Source organism: Simochromis diagramma, unplaced genomic scaffold, assembly GCF_900408965.1.
Source record: "Simochromis diagramma unplaced genomic scaffold, fSimDia1.1 OVJJ01000413.1, whole genome shotgun sequence".
NCBI classification, from domain to species: Eukaryota; Metazoa; Chordata; class Actinopteri; order Cichliformes; family Cichlidae; genus Simochromis; species Simochromis diagramma.
Genome location: NW_024386948.1, coordinates 3102620 through 3123985, shown reverse-complemented (window position 1 = coordinate 3123985; position 21366 = coordinate 3102620). Strand labels below are relative to the sequence as shown.

At 40.9% G+C, this 21366-nt stretch overlaps 1 protein-coding gene and 1 long non-coding RNA gene across 2 annotated transcripts in view; both read left to right on the top strand.

Annotated features, from left to right (window-relative positions):
* Positions 1-12765, top strand: part of LOC120737584 — a 95360-nt gene extending 82595 nt beyond the window's left edge. The window contains exon 3 of the long non-coding RNA XR_005696770.1: positions 11033-12765. This is a non-coding gene — a long non-coding RNA (uncharacterized LOC120737584). The remainder of the gene's footprint in view (positions 1-11032) is intronic.
* Positions 12766-13582: 817 nt separating this feature from the next.
* Positions 13583-21148, top strand: sox1b (SRY-box transcription factor 1b). Its single transcript, XM_040038444.1, has one exon. It carries the CDS (start codon positions 14769-14771, stop codon positions 15825-15827), a length of 1059 nt encoding a protein of 352 aa, XP_039894378.1. The 5' UTR covers positions 13583-14768; the 3' UTR covers positions 15828-21148.
* The last annotated feature ends 218 nt before the right edge of the window (positions 21149-21366 follow it).

The window sequence follows — 21366 nt, the reverse complement described above, 5'->3', positions numbered from 1 at the left end:
GGAGGGAGGGTCCTTTGAGGCCTGACAGTGTGTGTGTGTTTGCATGGTTGAAGTTTTTTTGCTAATAAGTTGCTGAAGGTAAATGTATATTTTCTTGCTTTGAAAGCAGGGAATCTGTATAATTATGCAACAACTGTTCTCATATAAGCACTGCTTTCACAAAAACTACAAAAAGCCTCAACATCATTGGCGAAAAAAATATAATAATTGCACCAAGTTGTAGCAGAGGGTCCCTGCAAAGAGCTACTATGACTACTGTTGATGGCCGGGTTTGTTAGCTGGCAATGGAAAGAAGTGAATTGGGGAAATTTATGTGCATTCGCCAAGAGCCATGTGGTGTCTTTTAGTTTTAGTCAAGAATCTTACGATCATGGGAAGATTAATGCTGGTGTCTTATACTTATATATTCAATTCTCAGTGCTGATTTTGTGATGAGGAAGAAAAGTAGGCCGTCACAGATTTTCAGCTTTAACAAAATGGTTTTATCACCACCGAAGGTGACCACAATGCAGAATCAGAGAAAGGAACAGCTTACGTGGTGTGCAAAAGCTCTGGTGCCTTAAATATGACATCGGTGTTTTTCAGAGCACAACTGTTGTCTTGGATTGGATTCCTGGGAGCAAATTCTTAAATGTGAGCACGTACTTAAAGATTGTTGCAAAACATGTGGCTTGTTAATATATGACAACAGCTCAGATTTCATTTAAGGGGTGATTTAAGCCCAACGTAGAAACACTGGCCTAGGAAAAATCTCACTCAAAATCACTCTTCTAGCATGCTCAAACTAGAATCATACAAAGCAGACAGAAAGCAGATAGTGTAACTCCAGGTGGAAACACCAAGAGAAGCAAACAGGATAGACAGAGAGACATAAATGGGAGGAAGAGGAGAGAACGCTTAAGTGAAGGACAGGAGTGAAAAGCAATAGGGGAGGAACAAAATAAGAAGAAAAGGTTATCAAGAGAAGGGAGGAAAGGGCAGGTGCGGGATAACTGCTCTTTGGGGTCTTTGAAAGCAGCTGGCCCTGGCTTGAAGCTTGAACCCATTTAGGATGAGCAAGAGACATTGAGAACAAGTGCAAGGGAGCGAGAGAGAGTGAGGTAGCGGCTCCTCAACCCCACACTTAAAGGCCCTCCACAGGAAGTCCTCATTCTTCCCAGAGCGGACACCCCCTACCAACAGCTACGAAAAAGCCCTCATTTAGGATGTGTAGGGGGAGAGAGAGGACCCCCATCCTCCTCTGAGGGGGGTCTAATATCAAAACTTTCCCTCAGCAGGATAGAGAGAAATGTCAGCAAGAAAGACTGCTTCAGGCTCCTGCCCTTCATCATTTTATTTGGATATTGATTTGTGTGTAGGTTTGGCCTTTTCTGAATTTTGTGATGTTGAATTTAAAGTTGACCAGTCCATTACTGGACACTAATAGAAATGACTGGTAAAAAAAAAATAGTTATGAATTATTAATATTCTTCAGGTCGTGTAATAACTTATATCAGGCTCCCTCTGGTTTTTGTGGATCCCCTCATATACAAGTAAAAGAAGAGAAAAAAACATAATTATGATTTTCAACTTCTTTATACTCCAAAAACTTAATTTCAAATGAAAATGATCTACTTCATGTTACAATTTGTTTTCTTAGATAACAGAACTGGTATTGTGTTACTTTGTACTGAGGGTAGGGGACAATTTTATTTGAAAATAATGATCTTCACACTTCCTTATAGTGTCTTTATCAATAAGCTTAGAGGAGCCCGAATTTCCACAAACAAGCCACTGCTGGATTTTTTGGATCAGGTCATGTCTAAGCGTCTAATTTGAAGACATTTTTCCCATCCCATAATTTCTTTCCAGTCATTATTAAAATTGGCAAAGATGACCCTCAGACCGACCTCATAAGTTATATGGATTTTTGCTTTCAGAAAGCAAATACACTGAAGATTGCTAACTGACCATACGCTCCCAGCTTCACAAGTTCATTGAGTTTTTGGTGTTGCTTTTTATTATTATTTTCTTTGTTAATAAAATTAAGTTATAATTGTGCGTTTGGGGAAATAGGATCATTATCATCTGTATGCTGAATTTCTATATTTGCCTATACTTTTTTCATTATACACGGTTTTTACATACTCTCAAATTCCTACTACCTTTACCTCCTACCAAAAAAATCAGAATATGTCAAACTTACTTTGTCAAACAAACTTAGACTAATAAATCAGGCAGCTAATCTGTAAATGTCACCATTTTTAAATTGTAATTTGAACTTTATGACTTATTTTCTTTTACTTTTTCACTGTATTGCATGTTTTTTTTAAAGGTAGATAAAGAAGTGGGCTTTAATTTCATCAGATGTGAATTTGTGTTCTAATAGACATAAAAAAAAAAGTAGATTTCATAATTAATCTTGTTTTTTCTTAATAAAATGTTAAATCATGTTTCCCCAAATGCACCCAAGACTGATTGTTTAAATGTTTAAGTTAAAAAAAATGTATTAATTAAATCCGATCTCCGTGATTGTTAGCCAAACATTTGTCAAGTGAATAAATTAATATGTTTTTACACACACCGTACTCCACAACCTCATAAACTGGTAAGTTAACATAAAGTTAGAACAACTGTGATTTCAGCTGACAGAATCAGATGTGTCAGGTAAACTCGGCCACAGTGGGGTTGTGTGGGATTAGCTGCTCTTTGCCACTGACACTAACCACACACACACACACACACACACACACACACAGAGGTATCTGTTGGCAGTCAGCTGTTTTCTCTGCTGATGACAGAGAAAGTAGGGGCAGGGTGTGTATGAAAGTAGCGCTGTGCTTGTGATATTATTGCATATGTGTTATACCAACAGTGAGCTGGACTCATTTAACTTCAGCAGTTTTGTTAACAAACAAACAAAAAGTAAATCTTGAATGTCATGCAGAGTTAATTTCTTTCATTCATTCATGATTTACAGTAGGGGGGAAAAATCAGATCTCATAGGAGGATATGAATCTCCGAATTGCTGATGCATCCACCTCCTCTGGAGGAAGTACTGCACTGCAGTTCTTGCACTCACACCTGTGACGTCACGTTGTCCCAGGGAAATGAAAGAGGTGAATGCACTGACAGTACTGACATCCATATTCTACGATTAATGGTGTGTAGTCTCAGTTAACGTGTCTTACTTTACGTTTGGTTATTATTTGAAAAGTAGATAATCCAAATTTGACATTTGCATTGACTGTAGTTCTGTGTTGAAAAGGGCCAAACTATGGTGTGCCAACCACCATCTACTGTAGGTACTTACTTTGCTTCTCTTACTTTTACATCCCCACTTTAAAGCTCTTACCTTGGATTATGATTGCAAGTTCTGAAAGTTTAGCAAAAACGAATTTTGATCTGCATATAGGAGAGAACAACCTGACCGGTAGCTCCCAGGAGACTTGAGCTGAGCCCACCCGTTGAGTCGTTTAAAGCAGCAAACAGTTGGTTTTTATGTAAAAACCCTGTCGTAAAAAAGAATTCAGCTGCTGGATTTGAGCAGTGGAATGAAAGCGAGGTTCCAGCATGCATCATGATTTCACACTGTGTGTGCAGTGGATGTGCTTTGTGTATTCTGACAGATATGTGTGTGTTTGCATTAACCAGACAGGTTGAACTGATGCTGATCACTTTGATGTGTTCATTGTGTGTGTGCGTGTGTGTGTGTGTGTGTGTGTGTGTGTGTGTGTGTGTGTGTGTGTGTGTGTGTGTGTGTGTGTGTGTGTGTGTTTGCATTGGCTGAGACTGACTGCTCTCTGAGGGACTATCATTGCTGGTAATCCTCTTCATGGCCGACTAATCTGTTTTCGCCGGGTCACTCCATCCCCACCCTCCCTCCCTCCCCCCGTCTCTCTCTCTCTCTCTCTCTCTTTCTCTCTCTCTCTCACACACACACACACACACTTCCCTTTTCTCTCTTTTCACCACTCCTCAGCAGGGTTCCTCCCTCTCTCCTTACCTTGTTCTTCAAAGGTCACTTCTTTATTCTTCCCTCGCTCCTTTCTATCTGCCCTTCTCCCTTTAATAACACTAATCTTATTATACAAAGAATCAAAGCTTTCATGTTTACCTCCTGTCCATTTGAAAATCAAACTAATAATAAGAGGTTAAGGATCTCCTTCCTCCCCCTCTGTGCTCTTCCGCCTCCTGATCCTTCCACTCTTCATTTACCATTTCCTCCAACTTCCCTCTGATCATGTAAGAGCTACAGGAGTGGCCTTACAAATGCAGGATTCTTTCAGGAGTAGTAGTTTCCATCTGCAGCTATTTATATCTTGTGGCTATTGCAGTCTTTTCTGGGACCTCTGTGCCCTTCCATGCACACATATGTAGAAATGTGAGCAGACAGAACAACAGAGCAGGCATCAGTGTCAACACATATAGCACTACTTAAAATCAGAACTCCAGGTGGGACTTTGCTAGTTCACTTCATAAAGAGCTGATTTACCAGGAGTGTGGCTGAGTCTGACCTTCTTGCTTGCCTGAGCAAAAATGTGATGATTGTTTTAAAGCCATCTCTATGATGCTGTTTCTTGCAAGAATCCTGTACTGCTTCTCAACACACAGTTTTAGTTTCTTTTTAGTAAACGCTGATTGCAAAGCACCTTATGTCATGAATCCCAGGGATTAACATTTCTATGCAGTATACGACAAACACCTTAGACCTCCATTAAATTAAAAAATACTTCTTTCCAATCCTTCCAATCATCTCCTCATCTTTCTCAACCCTTCAGCTTACCTCTGCTCTCACCGCTGACAAAACCCCAATCAGATTTCTTCCCAGTTCCTGCACAAACAGGCAAACTCAAACACGTGGTCTAATCATATTTCTGCCTATCTAGAAGCAATCAGTGATAGTGTTGGCTGCTCCCGAGCGCCTCGACAATACTGGCAGAGAGGGAGGCCACGCATGCTCTAATTAAATTAAATGTGTATTCTGGTGTGTGTGTGTGTCTGTGTGTGTGTCTGTGGAGGGTTGTGGGGATGTGGGGGATGTTATGAGGGAGGGGGGCACAAATAAAAATGTAGCCGCGGCATCAACACTGCTTGACCCGCCTGCAGCAGATGGAAGAGCGATGGAGGAAATAAAGGCTCGATGTGAATAGCTCAGCTGAAAGTGCCAAAGGTCAAAGCAGGATGTTGATCATCGCTGCTACATTAACAGCATCATGTTTTTTTTTAATGATCTGTTTTTACACATCACGTTTCAGAAATTACTCATTAGAGTTTGACAATTTCTGCTAATGAATTTCCCATTCCTTTCCTGCTTGTGTTTGGGAACACAACATTCCCGATCCTAACACCGTATCACCGACAGACAAGACTAAAAAAAACAAAGAGTTAAACATGAGTCTGAAAAGCAAATACTCACCTGCTTACTGCAAAAAAGACTTTTGCACCTGTGAAACAGTTTTTGATTGCTCATTGCACAATGGACTATGTCTTTTTTGATCTACCTTTTTCTTAAGTAGGTCCCTGTTTGCCTGGTTGCATTGTACGCTGGACAAATCATTGAGATGGAAGGCAAAATATCAATTTCTGCCTAAAGTTTCAACCTTTGACTACATCTTGTACAGTTAATACGAGAGGAAAGGAAAAAAAGCAACCAGACAATGTGCCAACGACAGAAGTAAATACTGTAGAGCATAAACAATGCAGGTTATATGAAACAGTCTTTTCAAATCCTTTCTAAAGAAAGGAAATGCATTCAGAATGCTTGTAAGGCGTCAAGGATGCACGTAATGCGTAATTTCCCTGGTTTAGAGCAAAAATCCAGATCACCTCACAGAGCATTTGGTCTCAGCTACGATGTAGAAGCTCATCTGAAGCTGAAACATGAAGTCAGTCAGAAATCATGCGCTCTTACATTTGGTACGGCAGTATAACCAGTTGGCTTTAATGGACTTTATTTTTAAGTTTGCATGCTTTTCCTCCACCCCCATACTCCCACCAAAGGCTCTTAATCATTTGTAGTAATTACACAGTTCACAGCTCAGTAAGTCTTTCTAAGCATTTTCTTTGAAAAGTTCAGATGGGTCCTCAAGAGGTGGACCAGAGTAAGAGTAGGGAAATGGCACAGCCTGAGCATCTCCACTCTAAGCATCTCCATGCTGTTTTTGAGATATAAAGCTCAAAGCAAGTTTCTGGTCATTGCTGCTAGATCCCATTAGCAAAAAGTGATGTGGCTGCTAATTGTTCAAGTATTTGAAAAGAGATGACCTGTGGTCTTGTTTACACTGAGCTGAAAACTGTTTTATTTTATGCAAACGGACCTGACCGGAAAGAAAGGCTCAGGATATGTGACTTTAAGTGTCCAATATCTGTATTAGAAATGTTAGAGTAAATGGTTTTAAAGCTCCAGTGTAAATGCGGACTTCTCTGCCTGCACCCTTAGCTGTCTGCCAGACAGGCAAAACCCATTAGCAAGGCTCTGTTAGCAATCGTCTTGTAAACCGAGACCCCAGGCATTCATTAGGCATCAATCAAAGGACGAGGTGTGATGATTAAATGATGAGTGCAAATGCTTAACAGTGTTCGGTACACCAGGCCACTTTACTCTGACACTTGAAAATGGGGTGGGGGGAAAATGGATGGAAGAAAGATGATGTTAGTCTCTGTGGAGATGGCTGGAACTGGATGGTTGCAACTGGTTAATTTATTCATGCAAGTTATTAAAGAAAGTGAATTTCAAAACCTTGAAGTCAAAGCTTGATGATGCCGCCAATTGCTAGTGGAGCGAAGAGAAGTTAAAGTGCTCGCATTGTCTCTCAGTAATCATCATTAAACTGTACTTAGTTCAGGAATTTGTAGACTTTCTTCCAATTTCACAGCTCAGAACATTTCAGTGAAGCGGCCGTAGTATCCGAACAAAGTCTGTGATTCTCCAGTGTTCTGAAACCTGTAACAGTAACAATGAATACATCGGTTTTAAATAACTCACATGACATATAATGCAGCCATGTTAAATTCTTTTACTCGTGCTAATATTTGCACATTTGCAAACATTTTTTTCCTCACTTATTTGGTTAAAACCTGCATTTGAGTGTCAGTCATAACTCCTACATTTGTGCTGTCCAGAGGGCTTTGGTAACCACCAAAGGGCAACACCCATAAGACAAAATCACAGACTGCATTGTATCTGTCTGTGCATAAATTCAGCCCATCTCACTGGAACATGGCACAGTGTTTTGGTGGTGGTGGTGGGGACGTGGGGGATCACAAGTATACTGGCCAAGACCAATCAGCAATCAGAAAAATGTGCTGAAACAGTCTGGGAAAGACGCCTATTACATTTTAATATTTGAGATCGCTATCAGTGCCACACACTTTGCACAAATGCTCCAGTACCCCATCAGTCTACAAAGAAAAGAAAGTCTTGATTTATTTGTGTATTAGCCTAGCCTATTAAAGTTCAATAATGAGTTAGTCAAGTTTTGCTCAGTGCAATTATATAAGTTACACCAAGCAGCTTAAAAATGTAGAAAATTTAAAAAAAAAAGTTATACTTTACGATATACTTTTCATATCCTGGTTATACTCACCTCAAGTCTGTTGTTTCTACCTTTTGACAGGAATAATGTTCTTACATATACTGGAAAGCATCGTGCTTTGTTGGAGGTCATTACAGCAGATCCTTTTTCTAAATCGTCAGAGGCTAAAACGTGAACTTCGCTGTCAGACATGCCTGGGCGTAACTCGTTATTGTCCACACAAGGAAAGGGAAATGCATGTCGTCGCTCTGTCATTGGTATTACAAAATGACATCTTCATGTGATGTAAAGGTTAGCCTCAGTGGGCAGGGGCTAAGAGAGTCTATAGATTTTAGCTCCCAGTCACACAGGCTTAGAGACCATTCAGCAACCACTGGTCGCTATAGGGAAAAATTTGTATTTCCCAGTTTGTAGTAAAGTGGTTGATGCTGGCCATTGCTGGTGTAACAGTGGTGCAGATAGGTATATGGTGCAGCAGAGTATACATCTCATCAACTGGTCACTAAGCATTAGTAAAAAAAAAAAAAAAAGGGTGAGGCACAGAGGAAACTGAGACCACTCGCTTTCAAAGTAAAAGTTGTCCCATTTTTAATGCGTATGTTCCAGCAGTAATACAAATGGTCTCTGTTTCCTTTTGGCTCATATATTACAAGTTTCACTGCTGCTCAGCGAGTAGTTGGCAAATTCTTGTAGACAAGTCAGAATGTTCCATCTTCCAATCATTCAGCTTGCATGTATGAGTCTTTACAGATGATCTAAATCGTTTGAATTTTGCTAAGAACCAGTACACAAAACACTAACAACCGATCCAATCAAAAATCCCACTATATGTTGTCATTTAAATTCTTGATTGGTATTAATGTTTTCAAAATAAAAGCATTCTGTAATAACTTATCAGGATGATAAGGAATTATCTAAATTAAAGCAACTGTTGAATGTTCACCATAATTTACAATAGTCCAACCATACAGAACACAGCCCCCGACTGCAGCAGGTGTCTCTGCACCTGTACGCATTGTTACTACGAGTACCTTTTCAGCTAAAATAACACCCCCGCCCCCCGTGTGTGTGTTTTTTCACATGAGCAGAAAAAAATGCTCTAAAAGTATTCAAAATATATATGTAAATATTGCCTCTTAATAAATGTAGAAAAAATGAAGCTTTCAGAAAACAAAGCAACATCTGATGTGATACTGTAGCTCCTTTTATATGACAAGCCAGCCCATGATTAGATAACATATCTGAAGCGGCGCTAGCATTTTCTTTAAAGGAAAGCTTCATTCGACTATGCCAGGAGGTTTTTCTTAACAATTTTTCTAAACACTTAACATATGTCGTACCTTCCAGCTGTGTATTCATACTGTATGCAAGCATGCATGTGTGTGTTTGTGTACTGTCTGTTCAGTCAGAGCTGCTGAGCTCCAGTAGAGCTGACAGTTTGCTGTGACAGTGAGCCTTAAACAAACCCACCGGGTCGGCTGCTGCACAGAAGAAATGCCTTTGATTCTGTTAGAATGTGTGTGTCCGTGTGTGTGTGTGTGTGTGTGTGTGTGTGTGTGTGTGTGTGTGTGTGTGTGTGTGTGTGTGTGTGTGTGTGTGTGTGTGTGTGTGTTCTTGGACTTATAGGTTAGAGACTTCAGGCCTAAAAGCAGATAGAAATATATCCTTAACACCTTGTTTTATCTAAAAAATATCTGATCATGTGCTCTGCGCAGGAGTGAGATCGATATGATGTATTAAGTAGATTGGGATAACTTTTGATTTATATACATTTCCCTTTTTGCAATATTATTGTATGTTTTATAAAAAGATGAGGATAATGGAAAGTGTCTTTGATACAATTAGTAACTTAAAGTTCTAAAAACGTTGCTGAGGAGCATCGAAAGGTAAAGTCTACCAAGTGAAGGTTCCAGTCTGTTGTACTATGAAGTGAGAATGATAGGTTAGTGACCTACGTGGAGCATAAAATCTGATTTTACTGGGCTAAATCAACTTTCAGAGCTTTAATGTGCAGCTGAGAGCAGCAAATAAAAAACACTGGGAGCAGCAAAATAAAGAGAACTTGAGACAATCTTCTTTGTGATTGCGACTGATGCGTGGTTGTGATTATCATCACCAGTGCACCAGTGTTGCATTTTGCTGTTATATTTTAATAATCTTGTAAAATCTCTATCACCTATTCTAATGACAATATCTCTGCTAAACATTTTCCTCACGATTTCATGATCTCAGTCGCTCGTTCAGCTTCTGCTGAATTAAAAAAAAACTTCCTATTTTGTAAATCTTGGTTATGCTGTGTTTGGCATGCCGGCAGTGGAAGCTGATCTTGAGCCTTCAAAACAGGACTTCAGAAACTAGTGGATGGCGTCACAGTAGTTATGTCAATTTTTTTAACATAGGCTGAAGCAGAAAGCTGGGTTAACAAAGAAAGCTGTGTTGATTGACTGGGGTTTAAGCTTTGTTAAGATAGCTAACACAAAGCAAATCTGACTATGTTGAACTTCCTTCGTAGTTGTGAACATATTGTATTGACTACAGAGTGATCATCATCTGACGAAATGAGGGTTTCTGACAGCACAAAAAACATCTTTTACATGAATTACCTCTGTCTGAAAGTGCATACACATAGATTTTTAATATATAGACCATGAAACAGAAAAAAAAACATAACAAAATACAGCAGTGAATGCGCTTATTGAAAGAAAAAAAACATGTCTGATAACACAAGAAGTCATCCAGTGTTTCATTATTCCTTTTTGGCTTTTATAAACTTGAAAAACTGAATAATTGTTTTAATCCCACATCTGAAAGTCTCACTTTCCAAAAATCCAGAGTCGACCTACAGCAGAGCTTCCTGCACTCTGCTATCGGCCCGCTGGCTGCCCTGACACAAACAATATCCGTCAGAGCAGTCTGGATATTTCCAGCCTGTCCAGGCTCACTCAGTGCTGCTGTCTGCTTAAAATCCAGCAGCTGCTGGATACATGCATATGCAATTTTTAATTTTAAGTACAAAAATAAAAAATATTCATGTGCACCAACTTTCAGGTAATTGAACCAGTACAAACTATTTTAATTATGTCATTTCGCTTATACAGAGGACTTTTGCTATTTTAGTGTTTAGTATGTTTAAGCATTCACTTTGTTAGAAATGTGAAGGATTCTGATGATGGGAAAGCATCCAGTCTAATTTTAAACCACTGAAGAGATAAATGTTCCAGGAAAAACACTCATCTTTTTTTTTTAATTCACAAAAGTAGGGGGGGAAAAAATAAACCCAACCAAGCTGTAACTTTGGCCATGACTTTTGAATGTGATTTTGAGGAAAGGCTATTTATTTATTTAGATTAGCTGAGCTTGTCAGGACCGCAGCGCTCATATCAAGAGCAGTAATAATAGTATAAAATGAGGGAAACTGTCTGACTGAAGCTGTTGTTTTTGTGCTTCCTTTTTTAAAGCGCTTTGTTCCCCACCCCCCTTCTATCAAGTTTGCTAAACTGCTCTGTCTGTTGCAGACTTTCACTGATCTGAAGTGAAGCTTGAAAATGAAGAACTGCATCTCATCATCATCATCAACATCATCTGCCACCTCAAGACAACAGGATTACTGAACACATAAACTCAGGAGTTTTGATGGCTAAAAACCACATAAATGTTGCTCAGGTTCCTTTAAACTGTTTCACTAACTGCTAACTCATCCACTGAGACACTGAACAAACTACTTGTATCCTTCCGGGTTTCTGCAGATAATGTATGATTGTGGATGTCACACGCTGCCTTATCAAAAATTAAACTGCATGATTCACATCTTTAATTTGTTAACATTCTCTTCCTATTCAGCGGCACAATAAACAAATAGTTTGGATGCAGTTGAGGAGCTGGTGAGCTTTAACACAGCCAGCACAAAGCCTCACTTATAATACACAAGTTGTTGCATTGACAGGAGTTATTAGGGCAATACATATGTCAATACACTCCCTCAGTTAAATCTACACCACCTGGAATCTTAACATGTTGTTAACCTTCTGTAAATACTATAAAGCTTCACTTGGATAACCTGATATGAGTCAGTTCTTTATTTCATCACATTATTTTTGTCCACTGGCTCCTTAATAACAATTAAACATGCGTGCAAAACACAGCAGCTATTTACTTAGTCACCATTTACCCCTGTTTCCATGGCACAGCAGGGAACACAAACTCCAGCAAGCTACTCTTATCTTTTTTAATAATAATAATAAAGTTAAAGAAAATTACCAAAGAAAAAAAACTGACATGGCTTAAGAAAAAAGATGGATGAACTGTTCATTTGTTTCCACTTCCAGTTCTGTGCTTTTTGAATATATAACACAAATTGTTTTTCAGAATAACCTGATAATGAAGATTAATATGAAGAGAATACCTGATTAGGTTTGGAAATCAGGCTAGGTCAGGGAGGGAAAAATAAAGATACATTTGATTAGTATTGTGAAGGCACCTGCACTGGCTTTTCTAACTTCATATGGTTCAAGATCACATATAAATAGTTCTCCAAATAATACAGAGTGACTCCAGTAGATCAAATTTTCACTACAATGAAGAAAAGTGGATCTCTATAACAGCGACACACTTCACCAGGCCCTCAAATATTCCTCTGAGCATGTGCAACTTGTTAAAAAAAATAGCCTTAATCATTCTCTAATTGCACTTTTGATGTGCATGCAAACAAGCTTTAATTATGTCACAGATGGGGAGAAAAAAAACCCAGCAGCAATAATGTTTGCTACTAAACATGGTGCTCGTTGACAATCAGAAGCAGACCAGATTTCCTTCGGGGATATCCAAGGGGCTGCTTTTACCTGGAGCAGGTAATTCACCTGCAGTATGACAGCACACGGGACCAATTAACTGATGATGGAGTAACAGACAGGGTGGGAGCAGTGTCCTTGCGGCCTTTTTCTTGGCTCTCGTGTAAATGAAACCATCCAAATGTCCCCAACAAAGAATCTCTCAAAGAGTTTTAATCTCTATCAGCTGTCAGGTGAGCCCTCAGTATGTGACAAAGTCCCTCTCCCTCACTGCCGCAAAATCAATAAATGAATAGATCAGAAAATAGCACAAAGTGCATTCACTGACAGGATATTATTATTTGTTCAATGGGAAATATTTCTGTGAATTCTTTTGATGTGATTTCTCAAAGAATTCCTCTGCTGGATTTAAATGTGCTCATCCGTGCGCGCGCGCGCGCGCGCGTGTGTGTGTGTGTGTGTGTGTGTGTGTGTGTGTGTGTGTGTGTGTGTGTGTGTGTGTGTGTGTGTGTGTGTGCTGGAAGCATGAAAAAAAAGAAAGAGAAAAAGCAGAGAGAGATTTCACAGTGAGCGCTAAACAGATCACACAAGCCACTTAACAGCACTATACCCAACTGGTACAAGGGAGTGAGAGAGGAAAATCCAGCCGTGCCAACATGCCAATATAGTTTAGCAGCTCGCTGAGAGGCGGGCAGCACCTGACAGATGCCACTTGGGAGCATAATCCCAGAGGGATGAAAAGATCCTGCACATGATGGGAAGCCAGGGAAGCAGGAGGAGACCGGAATACCTAACAACAAATTGAAATGTTAATGTTATCTGTCTGTTATGTGTTCTTTCTTTTTTCTATTTTAGGGCTCCGGAGCTACCACGTGGGCCCAAAAACAGATTCAAATGCAAATAAATTACACTCCTTTTAGCTCCTGTTGATTAATTATTTGAATTATTTCTCTATTGGGTTTCAGATGCTTACATTTAAGCTGAATATCTTTCCGTTTTGGACTGTGAGTAGTCAGCTCAGGAAAACTGTGATGGGCTTTTTTTATTACATTTTTCTGACCAAACAATTAATAGACGCAGTAATGTGCAGATTATGATTATTTGTGGAAGCCCTAATAAAACGTGACTTGTGCATTTGTAGGAATTTATGAACAGTTATTCAGAGGGGAATATATATATATGTATATATATATATATATATATATATATATATATATATATATATATATATATATATATATATATATAGTATAATAAATGTATAATAATGATCTCTGCAAAAACAGGAGCCTGGAAGAAGATCTGGGGCCTAATGCAGCAGGCCTGCCGCTGCTTGACAGCGTCGTCATTATTATTAGTATTATTATTATTAGACCTCATTAGTTTATTAAAATGCTTTCATTAAGAGCCTCTAACATTTCCAACGTTTATTATGGGATTACTGTAGTTTTTGTTTTCTGGCCTCCCTCCTCCTCCTCTTTTTCCTCTCGTGCGTGCTCGCCACGGGAGCGCCGGTGAAACAAACAAAAGATGCTGCTTTGTATGGCACGTGCTCCGGGCGTCACTCACCTGTTACCTAGCAACGGGCACAACAGAAAAGCACCTGTGGCTCTGAATGAGAGGCAAAAAAATGGTGGGGGTGAGCTTTTTAGGGACCATTTAGGTTAAATGTATAATACTTAGCAAAGGATTAAATCTCATAGCGCTGCGGCTAAACGGGAAAGCTAAACACGCAGCTGAAGGCGCTCTGCTTTGTAGTTTTCACTGGCCGTAAGCAGCGGGCTAACACGCTTATATGATGCCTGTGAATCTGTTGTTATTAATTATTAATATTAGTATTATATTCGTACTTGCTTGTGGCGTGAATTTGCCCTGACGGCGTCTTGTTTTTATCGTAAACACTGATTAAATCAGCCTGTTTGAAGCAAGAGCACGTGCGCAAAAATTACCGGAATTAAACTGTTTGTATGTTGTGTGTTTTCTCTCTCTCTTTCACACACACACACACACATAAAAAAAACAGATGACAGAGGGAGTAATTTTTAGGTCTCGCGCTCCGACGTCACCAGAACCTCGAGCCCCCCCTCCCTGCATGCAAATCACGTCTGCGCTCGAGCCTCTCCATTGGCCGTCTCGCGCTCATTTAGCTGCTGTCAAAGCGCGCGGCCCGGGCACGCTCCGGTAACTTTTCCCCACTACAGCTTCAACCAAAGTAAGCTCAAACAAGCGGTTTCCATTCTTGTCTGCGCTCGTGGATGACAGAGGGGGGAGAAAAAAGAGGAAGAAAAAAAGAGGTGAAAACGGAGGAAGTGCGGGAGCAGGTTTACCTCTGAGCGGATTTCATCCCCTCTCTCTGCTTCTTTCACTCTTCATCCATCTCTCCCTCGGAGGTTTAGCTGCTGCGCGCGCGGGCCAGCCTGAATGTTTCTTCGTGTTTGACTGGTGTCCCACAAAGACGAGGTGAATGTACAGCATCATGATGGAAACGGACTTACATTCCCCCGTGGTGCCCCAGACCAACCCGTCCAACCCGGGGGGACACGCGGGAGGCGGAGGCGGGGGGGCCGGAGGCAAAGTCCCACAGGAGAGGATCAAGAGACCCATGAACGCCTTCATGGTGTGGTCCCGGGGTCAGCGGAGGAAAATGGCACAGGAGAACCCCAAGATGCACAACTCGGAGATCAGCAAGCGGCTCGGCGCCGAGTGGAAAGTGATGACGGAGGCGGAGAAGAGGCCGTTCATCGACGAGGCGAAGCGGCTCCGGGCCATGCACATGAAGGAACACCCGGACTACAAGTACCGGCCGCGGAGAAAGACCAAGACGCTGCTGAAGAAGGACAAATACTCGCTGGCCGGCGGGCTCCTCGGCTCCTCAGCGGCTGTGGGGATGGGCGGCGGGCAGCGGCTGGAGAGCCCCGGAGGGGGGCACGCGGGGCCAAACGCAGGCTACGCCACGCACGTGAACGGCTGGGCCAACGGCGCGTACTCGGGCCAGGTGGCGGCGGCAGCGGCGGCGGCTCACGCCATGATGCAGGAGGCGCAGCTGGCGTACACGCAACACCCGGGCACCGGGGCTCACCCGCACCACCCGCACCATCACCCGCACCACCACCCGCACAACCCGCAGCCCGTGCACAGGTACGACATGAGCGCCTTATCTTACAGCCCCATCTCAAACTCTCAGAGCTACATGAGCGCGTCTCCGCCGGGCTACGGTGGCATCACCGGCTACACCCACCAGCACCAAAGCTCCGGCGTGTCTCCGGTGTCCGGGGCCATCGGCGGCACTTTGGGGTCTCTCGTGAAATCTGAGCCGAGCGTGAGCCCGCCGGTGTCCACCGCGCGCGCACCGCCGCCGTGCCCCACGGGGGACCTGCGGGACATGATCAGCATGTATCTGCCGACCGGTGAGGTGGCGGGGGACTCCTCCGTTCAGAGCAGACTGCACGTGCTCCACCCGCAGCACTACCAGAGCAGCGGCTCCACTCCGGTAAACGGGACGGTTCCTCTGACCCACATTTAAACCCCCCCACATGTCCTGCAAGCACCACAAACCACAACCAAATATTTACACTCTAGATGTGGGCACGAGCTGCTGATGAATTGTAAATTATAGGCGGTTATAGCCATAAAAATGCAATCACTTTGAACAAACTTTTTTTTATCGTTATTATATTTTTTTCTTTCAGTGATGGATTCTTCTGTCTGTCCGAGTTTAAAGGAAAGCGCACACGGTTCACTATCGCTCTCTGGAACAGAGCATGCCAAGTGTTTTTTTTTTTTTTGTTTGTTTGTTTTTTATTTTTTTCACACGATTTAAATTATAATCCGTGAAGTGCTGGTGCGATTTGAAGGTTATTTTTTTCCCGACTTTTCTGTGGAATTAAAGGCACCAGCGGTGTGTTTAAGGGATCCATAAAAGCTGTCCGAAAAATGAGCGGAGGGCGGGAATGGAAGATGTGTTGGAGAAGAAGACTAAGGAGAAAAAAAAAGTTTCTAGGCTGCAGTTTTTAAAAATGATTTCCAGTTTTAATGCTTGTAAACATGTGAGTCAGTCGGTGTAATTTGAATTTTGTTTTTGTTGTTGTAAAATCTTGTAAATTGTGAATAAATAGGCCTACTGAAAACGCTTTTATGCAATTGTACATAATTTATAAAAATGCGCAATTTCTGTTTCTTTTGAGGGAGGGGGCGGGGTTAAAGAGGAAACGAATATGCGCCGAGTTTAATAAATTTTAAAGAATTTCTTCTGTCTTGGAGAAAGCTCGTGGTGTGTTTAATGTCTGCATATTTAAACTGCTCTGAGAATTCCTGGTTATCTACATCGGCTGTATTGTTAGGATATAACGACACATGCTCGTCCTTGTATGGCTGGATTAACGTTAAAGTAGACGGGGAAAAACAAATCTGGTTAAAAAATGCACAAAACAAGAAATAAATAATAATTAATACGTTAATTAATACGCACGCCTGTTTCCTAACCACAGAGGTGACTTTGATAATAGCATGCCCTGAATTAGTCTCGGCGTTTTTAATAGATGATTTCTCCTCTGATAAAAACATGATCAGGTTTTGCTCTTCATTCTGATCGAGCCTTTTTTTTTTAAATTTATTTATGTTTTTTTGATACAGTTGAAAAAAACGGTATTTACCCGCCATTAAAATCTTAACATCACTCTTTACATTACATGATTACATCATTACTCTTTTCATCATCATTATTAAGATGATAACAGACATCTGAGAACAGATTCAGATTCATTGATGTAAATGCAGATTTTTTTTTAATCGTCTTTGTTGTTAGTTTGTTTATATTTGGGGTTTTCTGCACTAGAATTTTTTTTAAAAAGCATTTCAAAATAATAAACACTCAGGTGCTGACAACATAGGATCCTATATTTTGTAATCTGATAATTTATCTGTAAGAGTGCAGTCGATGGTTAAAATATAGACAAAAATTGACTACATTTTTAGCCAAACACTGTCCTAATACTCAAGATTTTTTTTATTTTTTCTTAAATATAATATAAACTGTGCCTTTATTCTTTAATATCTATGTTTAATACTGTCCCTCATGTGATTCGCATCCATAGATAGATACAAAGCTTTATTTTATTTCCATTTTGAGAAATTGTTTCATGTTGTTGTTGTTTATTTTTCAGTATCTCTTACATCCAAATTCTAAAAACACACGTAGGATATGTATTTGAAAACATTACTCATAAAATAGCCTCAGTGTGTGCGTTTGTGGAAGTCATGTCCGGCTAAAATATACCCTTCTTTAGGATGAGAGGACATTTTTGTCTCCATCATCAGTTTGACCTACCCGATCTTACTTGATCATTTAAAACTTACTTTATAATGTGCACCTGGCTTCTTTAATTATTGTACTTATAGGCCAAGACAAAATATTATTATTATAAGAATTTTTAATTGTTTGTTTGTTTTTGGTTTTCTTCTTCAGTCTTATTTACTGCAGGGTCATGACCTCAGCAATCTGAAGAAAATCCAATAACGCAAGTATTCGATAGTCAGTGCACTACCAATTCACCCAGTGCCCTCACTCAGGCCCACTTCAACGCTCGCTTTCACATGGGTGCTTTTACTCTACTGCCGGCCCTCAAATCTTACCCCATCCTATGACCTCCAGCATCAAATGCCTCCATCTGTATGTGCAATTGTCACGGTTGTTACATTATTTCCTTTTTTAAATTTGATGGCTGAATCTGTTGAGGCCCCCGGGTTAGGGAGCGAGCAATGAATGAGGGCAGGAGGAGGTAGGAAGGGAGAAGGCGAGGAGAGGAGAGGAGGTTTTTGTGTTGGAGGAGAATGGGGGATTAGTCCTGGTGTAAGCCGGGGCAACCCGGGGGTCACCCCCAACAAAAAGCCCGGCAAACAACACCCGTGGTTTTATCAGACTAATTCCCACTCGGGTCTGAACTCAAAAGCGAGAGGGCAGCGTGGATGCGAGTCACATCTAGTAAAGATGATTCCAGCAGGTATTTAATATGCACACAGTTGGTCTTATATCATTTCTTTCTTTCCCTACATAAAATGCCAGGTTTGTTTGGCTCTGTCTTTGCTCTCTGATATTAAAAAAGCTGCTAACATTTCGATACGCTATGACAGACTTTTATCATCAGGATTTATTTTTAACGCGGGAAAACAGCCCACCAATCAAAGAGGGGGTCATTTAGGAGCTCACAAGACACTACTTGGATTATTTTCAACAAAAGGTTAAAACAAGAAAAAACAAAATGAACTAGTTAGCAGAAAGCTTTAACAGGTCAGTGGATGTTTCAACATGGACTCTGATCCAAGCAGGCTGGGAAAAGTTTAAAACTAAGACCGTGTTAAAAACAAACAGCAGAATAAAAAATGCTCTTCGGACATCACACAGGTGACACTTTGTGGAACTCCATGCAAGCGTCCACGGCTAAACGCAAGACTCCAGATTCTGACTGAGCTCAGGATCAGAGGTTAAAGGTCATGTGTTCTAACGCAGACAGCTCAAAGTACCTAACTGTAAGGTAAGTTCTTTTTAAATACATACTGTAAATATAGAAGCTAAAATACAAAACAGCAAACTAGAATCTATAAGAACAAAATCATTTATAAATGCAATGATGTACATTAGAGAGATTTTTCTGAGTTTTGACACAACCCAACTGACGTCAGGTACAGATGAACTTTTTCTTCGTTACTTTAGAATACTTCCTGCTACATTTATAAACCCCATTCCCCATTATTCGTGTTCTTGTTCATGGAGTTTACAACATTATCGGCCAGATGTTGAGGCTGTAAAAGACTTGCAAATCAGGTTTCGTGCTGCATGAAATGAAGCGCTACTGAAAAAGAGCGTCGTGCAGTCTTTGCAAAAACGCCAAGTTTGAGCAGGAAGTTAACTTCACTTCCTTCTCAGCTCCTCGACGCATTTCTAAAGCGTGGCTTCCTGTGGAAGAATGGGGATTAAAAAATAAAGATAATTTAAACAAAAAAAAAAGTGAAGAGATATTTGACTATTTAATTATCACTCATCAAAAACTTGTTTCTGCAGGATATTATTATTTGTTCATTGTGATAAAAGGTGAGATGATTGCCTCTGAATACCGCTCTGATTGGACTTTTTGATCGCAAATGTCTTAATATGATGATAGGGAAATGGCAGAGGGGAAAGTGGAGGATTCTGCCGCAGCTATTCTGATTGATTCGCTAAACCTCGAGGTATGATGGGAGCGTTTCCTCCGCAAAGTGTAAGAGAAAGGGAGTCAGTAATTACTATTATCAGAGAAGTGGGACTCAAATGATCAGGCTTATCCTCGGGTCCTGATGTGACGCGAAACCCAGGTAAGATGAAATTATACCCGAGTGACACTTGTCTAGATACGCCACGCAAAAAGACATCAATCAGCGCATGCATCAGTCAGAAGTGCAGCTCAGTCTGGTCCACACTGTGCTATACGCAGCAGCTTCTATCATCAGGAGAGGCTGAGGGCTGGACCTGTGCATCCGCACATCCACAGTCATGTGTCTGCAGGTCTTCCTCCTCTCCTCATGTTCAGCTTGGCACATGTTTGGACACCACTGCTTTGGCACGTCCCACTCCATAACCCCGTGCACCCGCTTCCCCTCCCCTTCCCCAATCCATTCCATGTGCTCCTGGTGTCCTGAACGTGGATAATCAGCGTCAGTTTATCACGCCTCCGCATATTTCCCTCCCTCTCCTCCTATAAAAACCCTCACCTCTGTCGTTGGACCCGGTTCTGTCATGGGAGATTACGGGGGACCGATTGCACAAGACTGAATGTGGCGCGAGGAGATTAGCCGGGGACGCCATAGAAAATAGCAACGGGGCCAACAGATTCCTCGCGAGGGGGCCTTATCGTGCAATTACACGTTGACACGTTTTAACCATTTTTCAGCCTCTTAATCCGAGCAACCCCCCGCCCCCCCTTTCCTCCCCCTCCTCTTTTCCAAAAGCAGACCTATTGGTGCTGAGGGAGCCTCGCTGCTCTCTGTCTGACTCTCTCCATCAGTCTCTGCTGCCGTCTAAAAAGTCTGCCTCATTTGCTCTCTTTATCAGCTTCTGTCGACGTTCCAAAATCTTTCAAAAAAGAGGGGGAAAAATACGGATGAACACAGCGTTATCTTTTTTTCTCAATTGGAAAAAAGACTTTTAAGATCAATTAGATGCCCCAAAAAAGTTAACTCCTTTGGAAGAGATATAAAAAAATCAGTAACATCTAAGATCGAAACTGGACAGAAAAAGGATAATTTTGTGGCAAAATTCAGTCAGCCTGGAGGCGAGAATCAAAAGTCCCAATGAGTATGAACAGTTTTTCTGTCTATGTTCACATTTGTTTTTAAAAATTATTTGATGCTCTGCTCTGGATAATTGCTCTTGTTTTGGTTTTTCTGAGACTGATTCACAATGTGAGGATCTAACTGTACCCAAGGATGGAGCCCGAACTGGACTGTGGTGATTTTAGTAATACTGAACATATTAGCTTAAATTCCACATAAAAAACACCAGATTCTTGCATGCTGTCTAATTTAGAGTGCATGTCCATGTTAAGCTGTTTGGGAAAGTTAGATATTTCAATATTTCTCCCACTGCTCACCCTTACCTTTTTTCTGTTATTTGGAATATATGTAAGATGTTTAAAGCTTTTAAATGTGCATTAAAACTGGCTTCTCACACACACACTGATCAGCTTTTTATTAACCTGATTTAGTTGCGTCTGAATGTTTGTAGATTCACCCACAGACCATTTCCATGATATGATTGAATTGAGCTGTTTTCTTTACATCCCTTCTCTGTTTATTCCAAGCAAACATGGTCCGAGGTAAAGGTCAATATAAAGCCAGTGTCTCACAGGCAAACTTTAATTTAAAAAAATATATATATATATATGAGACAAAACAAGAAGGTAAGGTTTTTGCATTAAAAAAAACAAAAGAAAAAACACCTGAGGGCAAAGCAAGTGACACAAATAATAGATTTTAAAGCACAAGTCCTGGCATCTATAGTGTAAAAGTAGCATTTTGGCTAATATGAAGAT

Excerpts from the sequence above, each read along its gene's own strand:
- sox1b (XM_040038444.1), top strand. The coding sequence starts at position 14,769 with ATGTACAGCATCATGATGGAAACGGACTTACATTCCCCCGTGGTGCCC.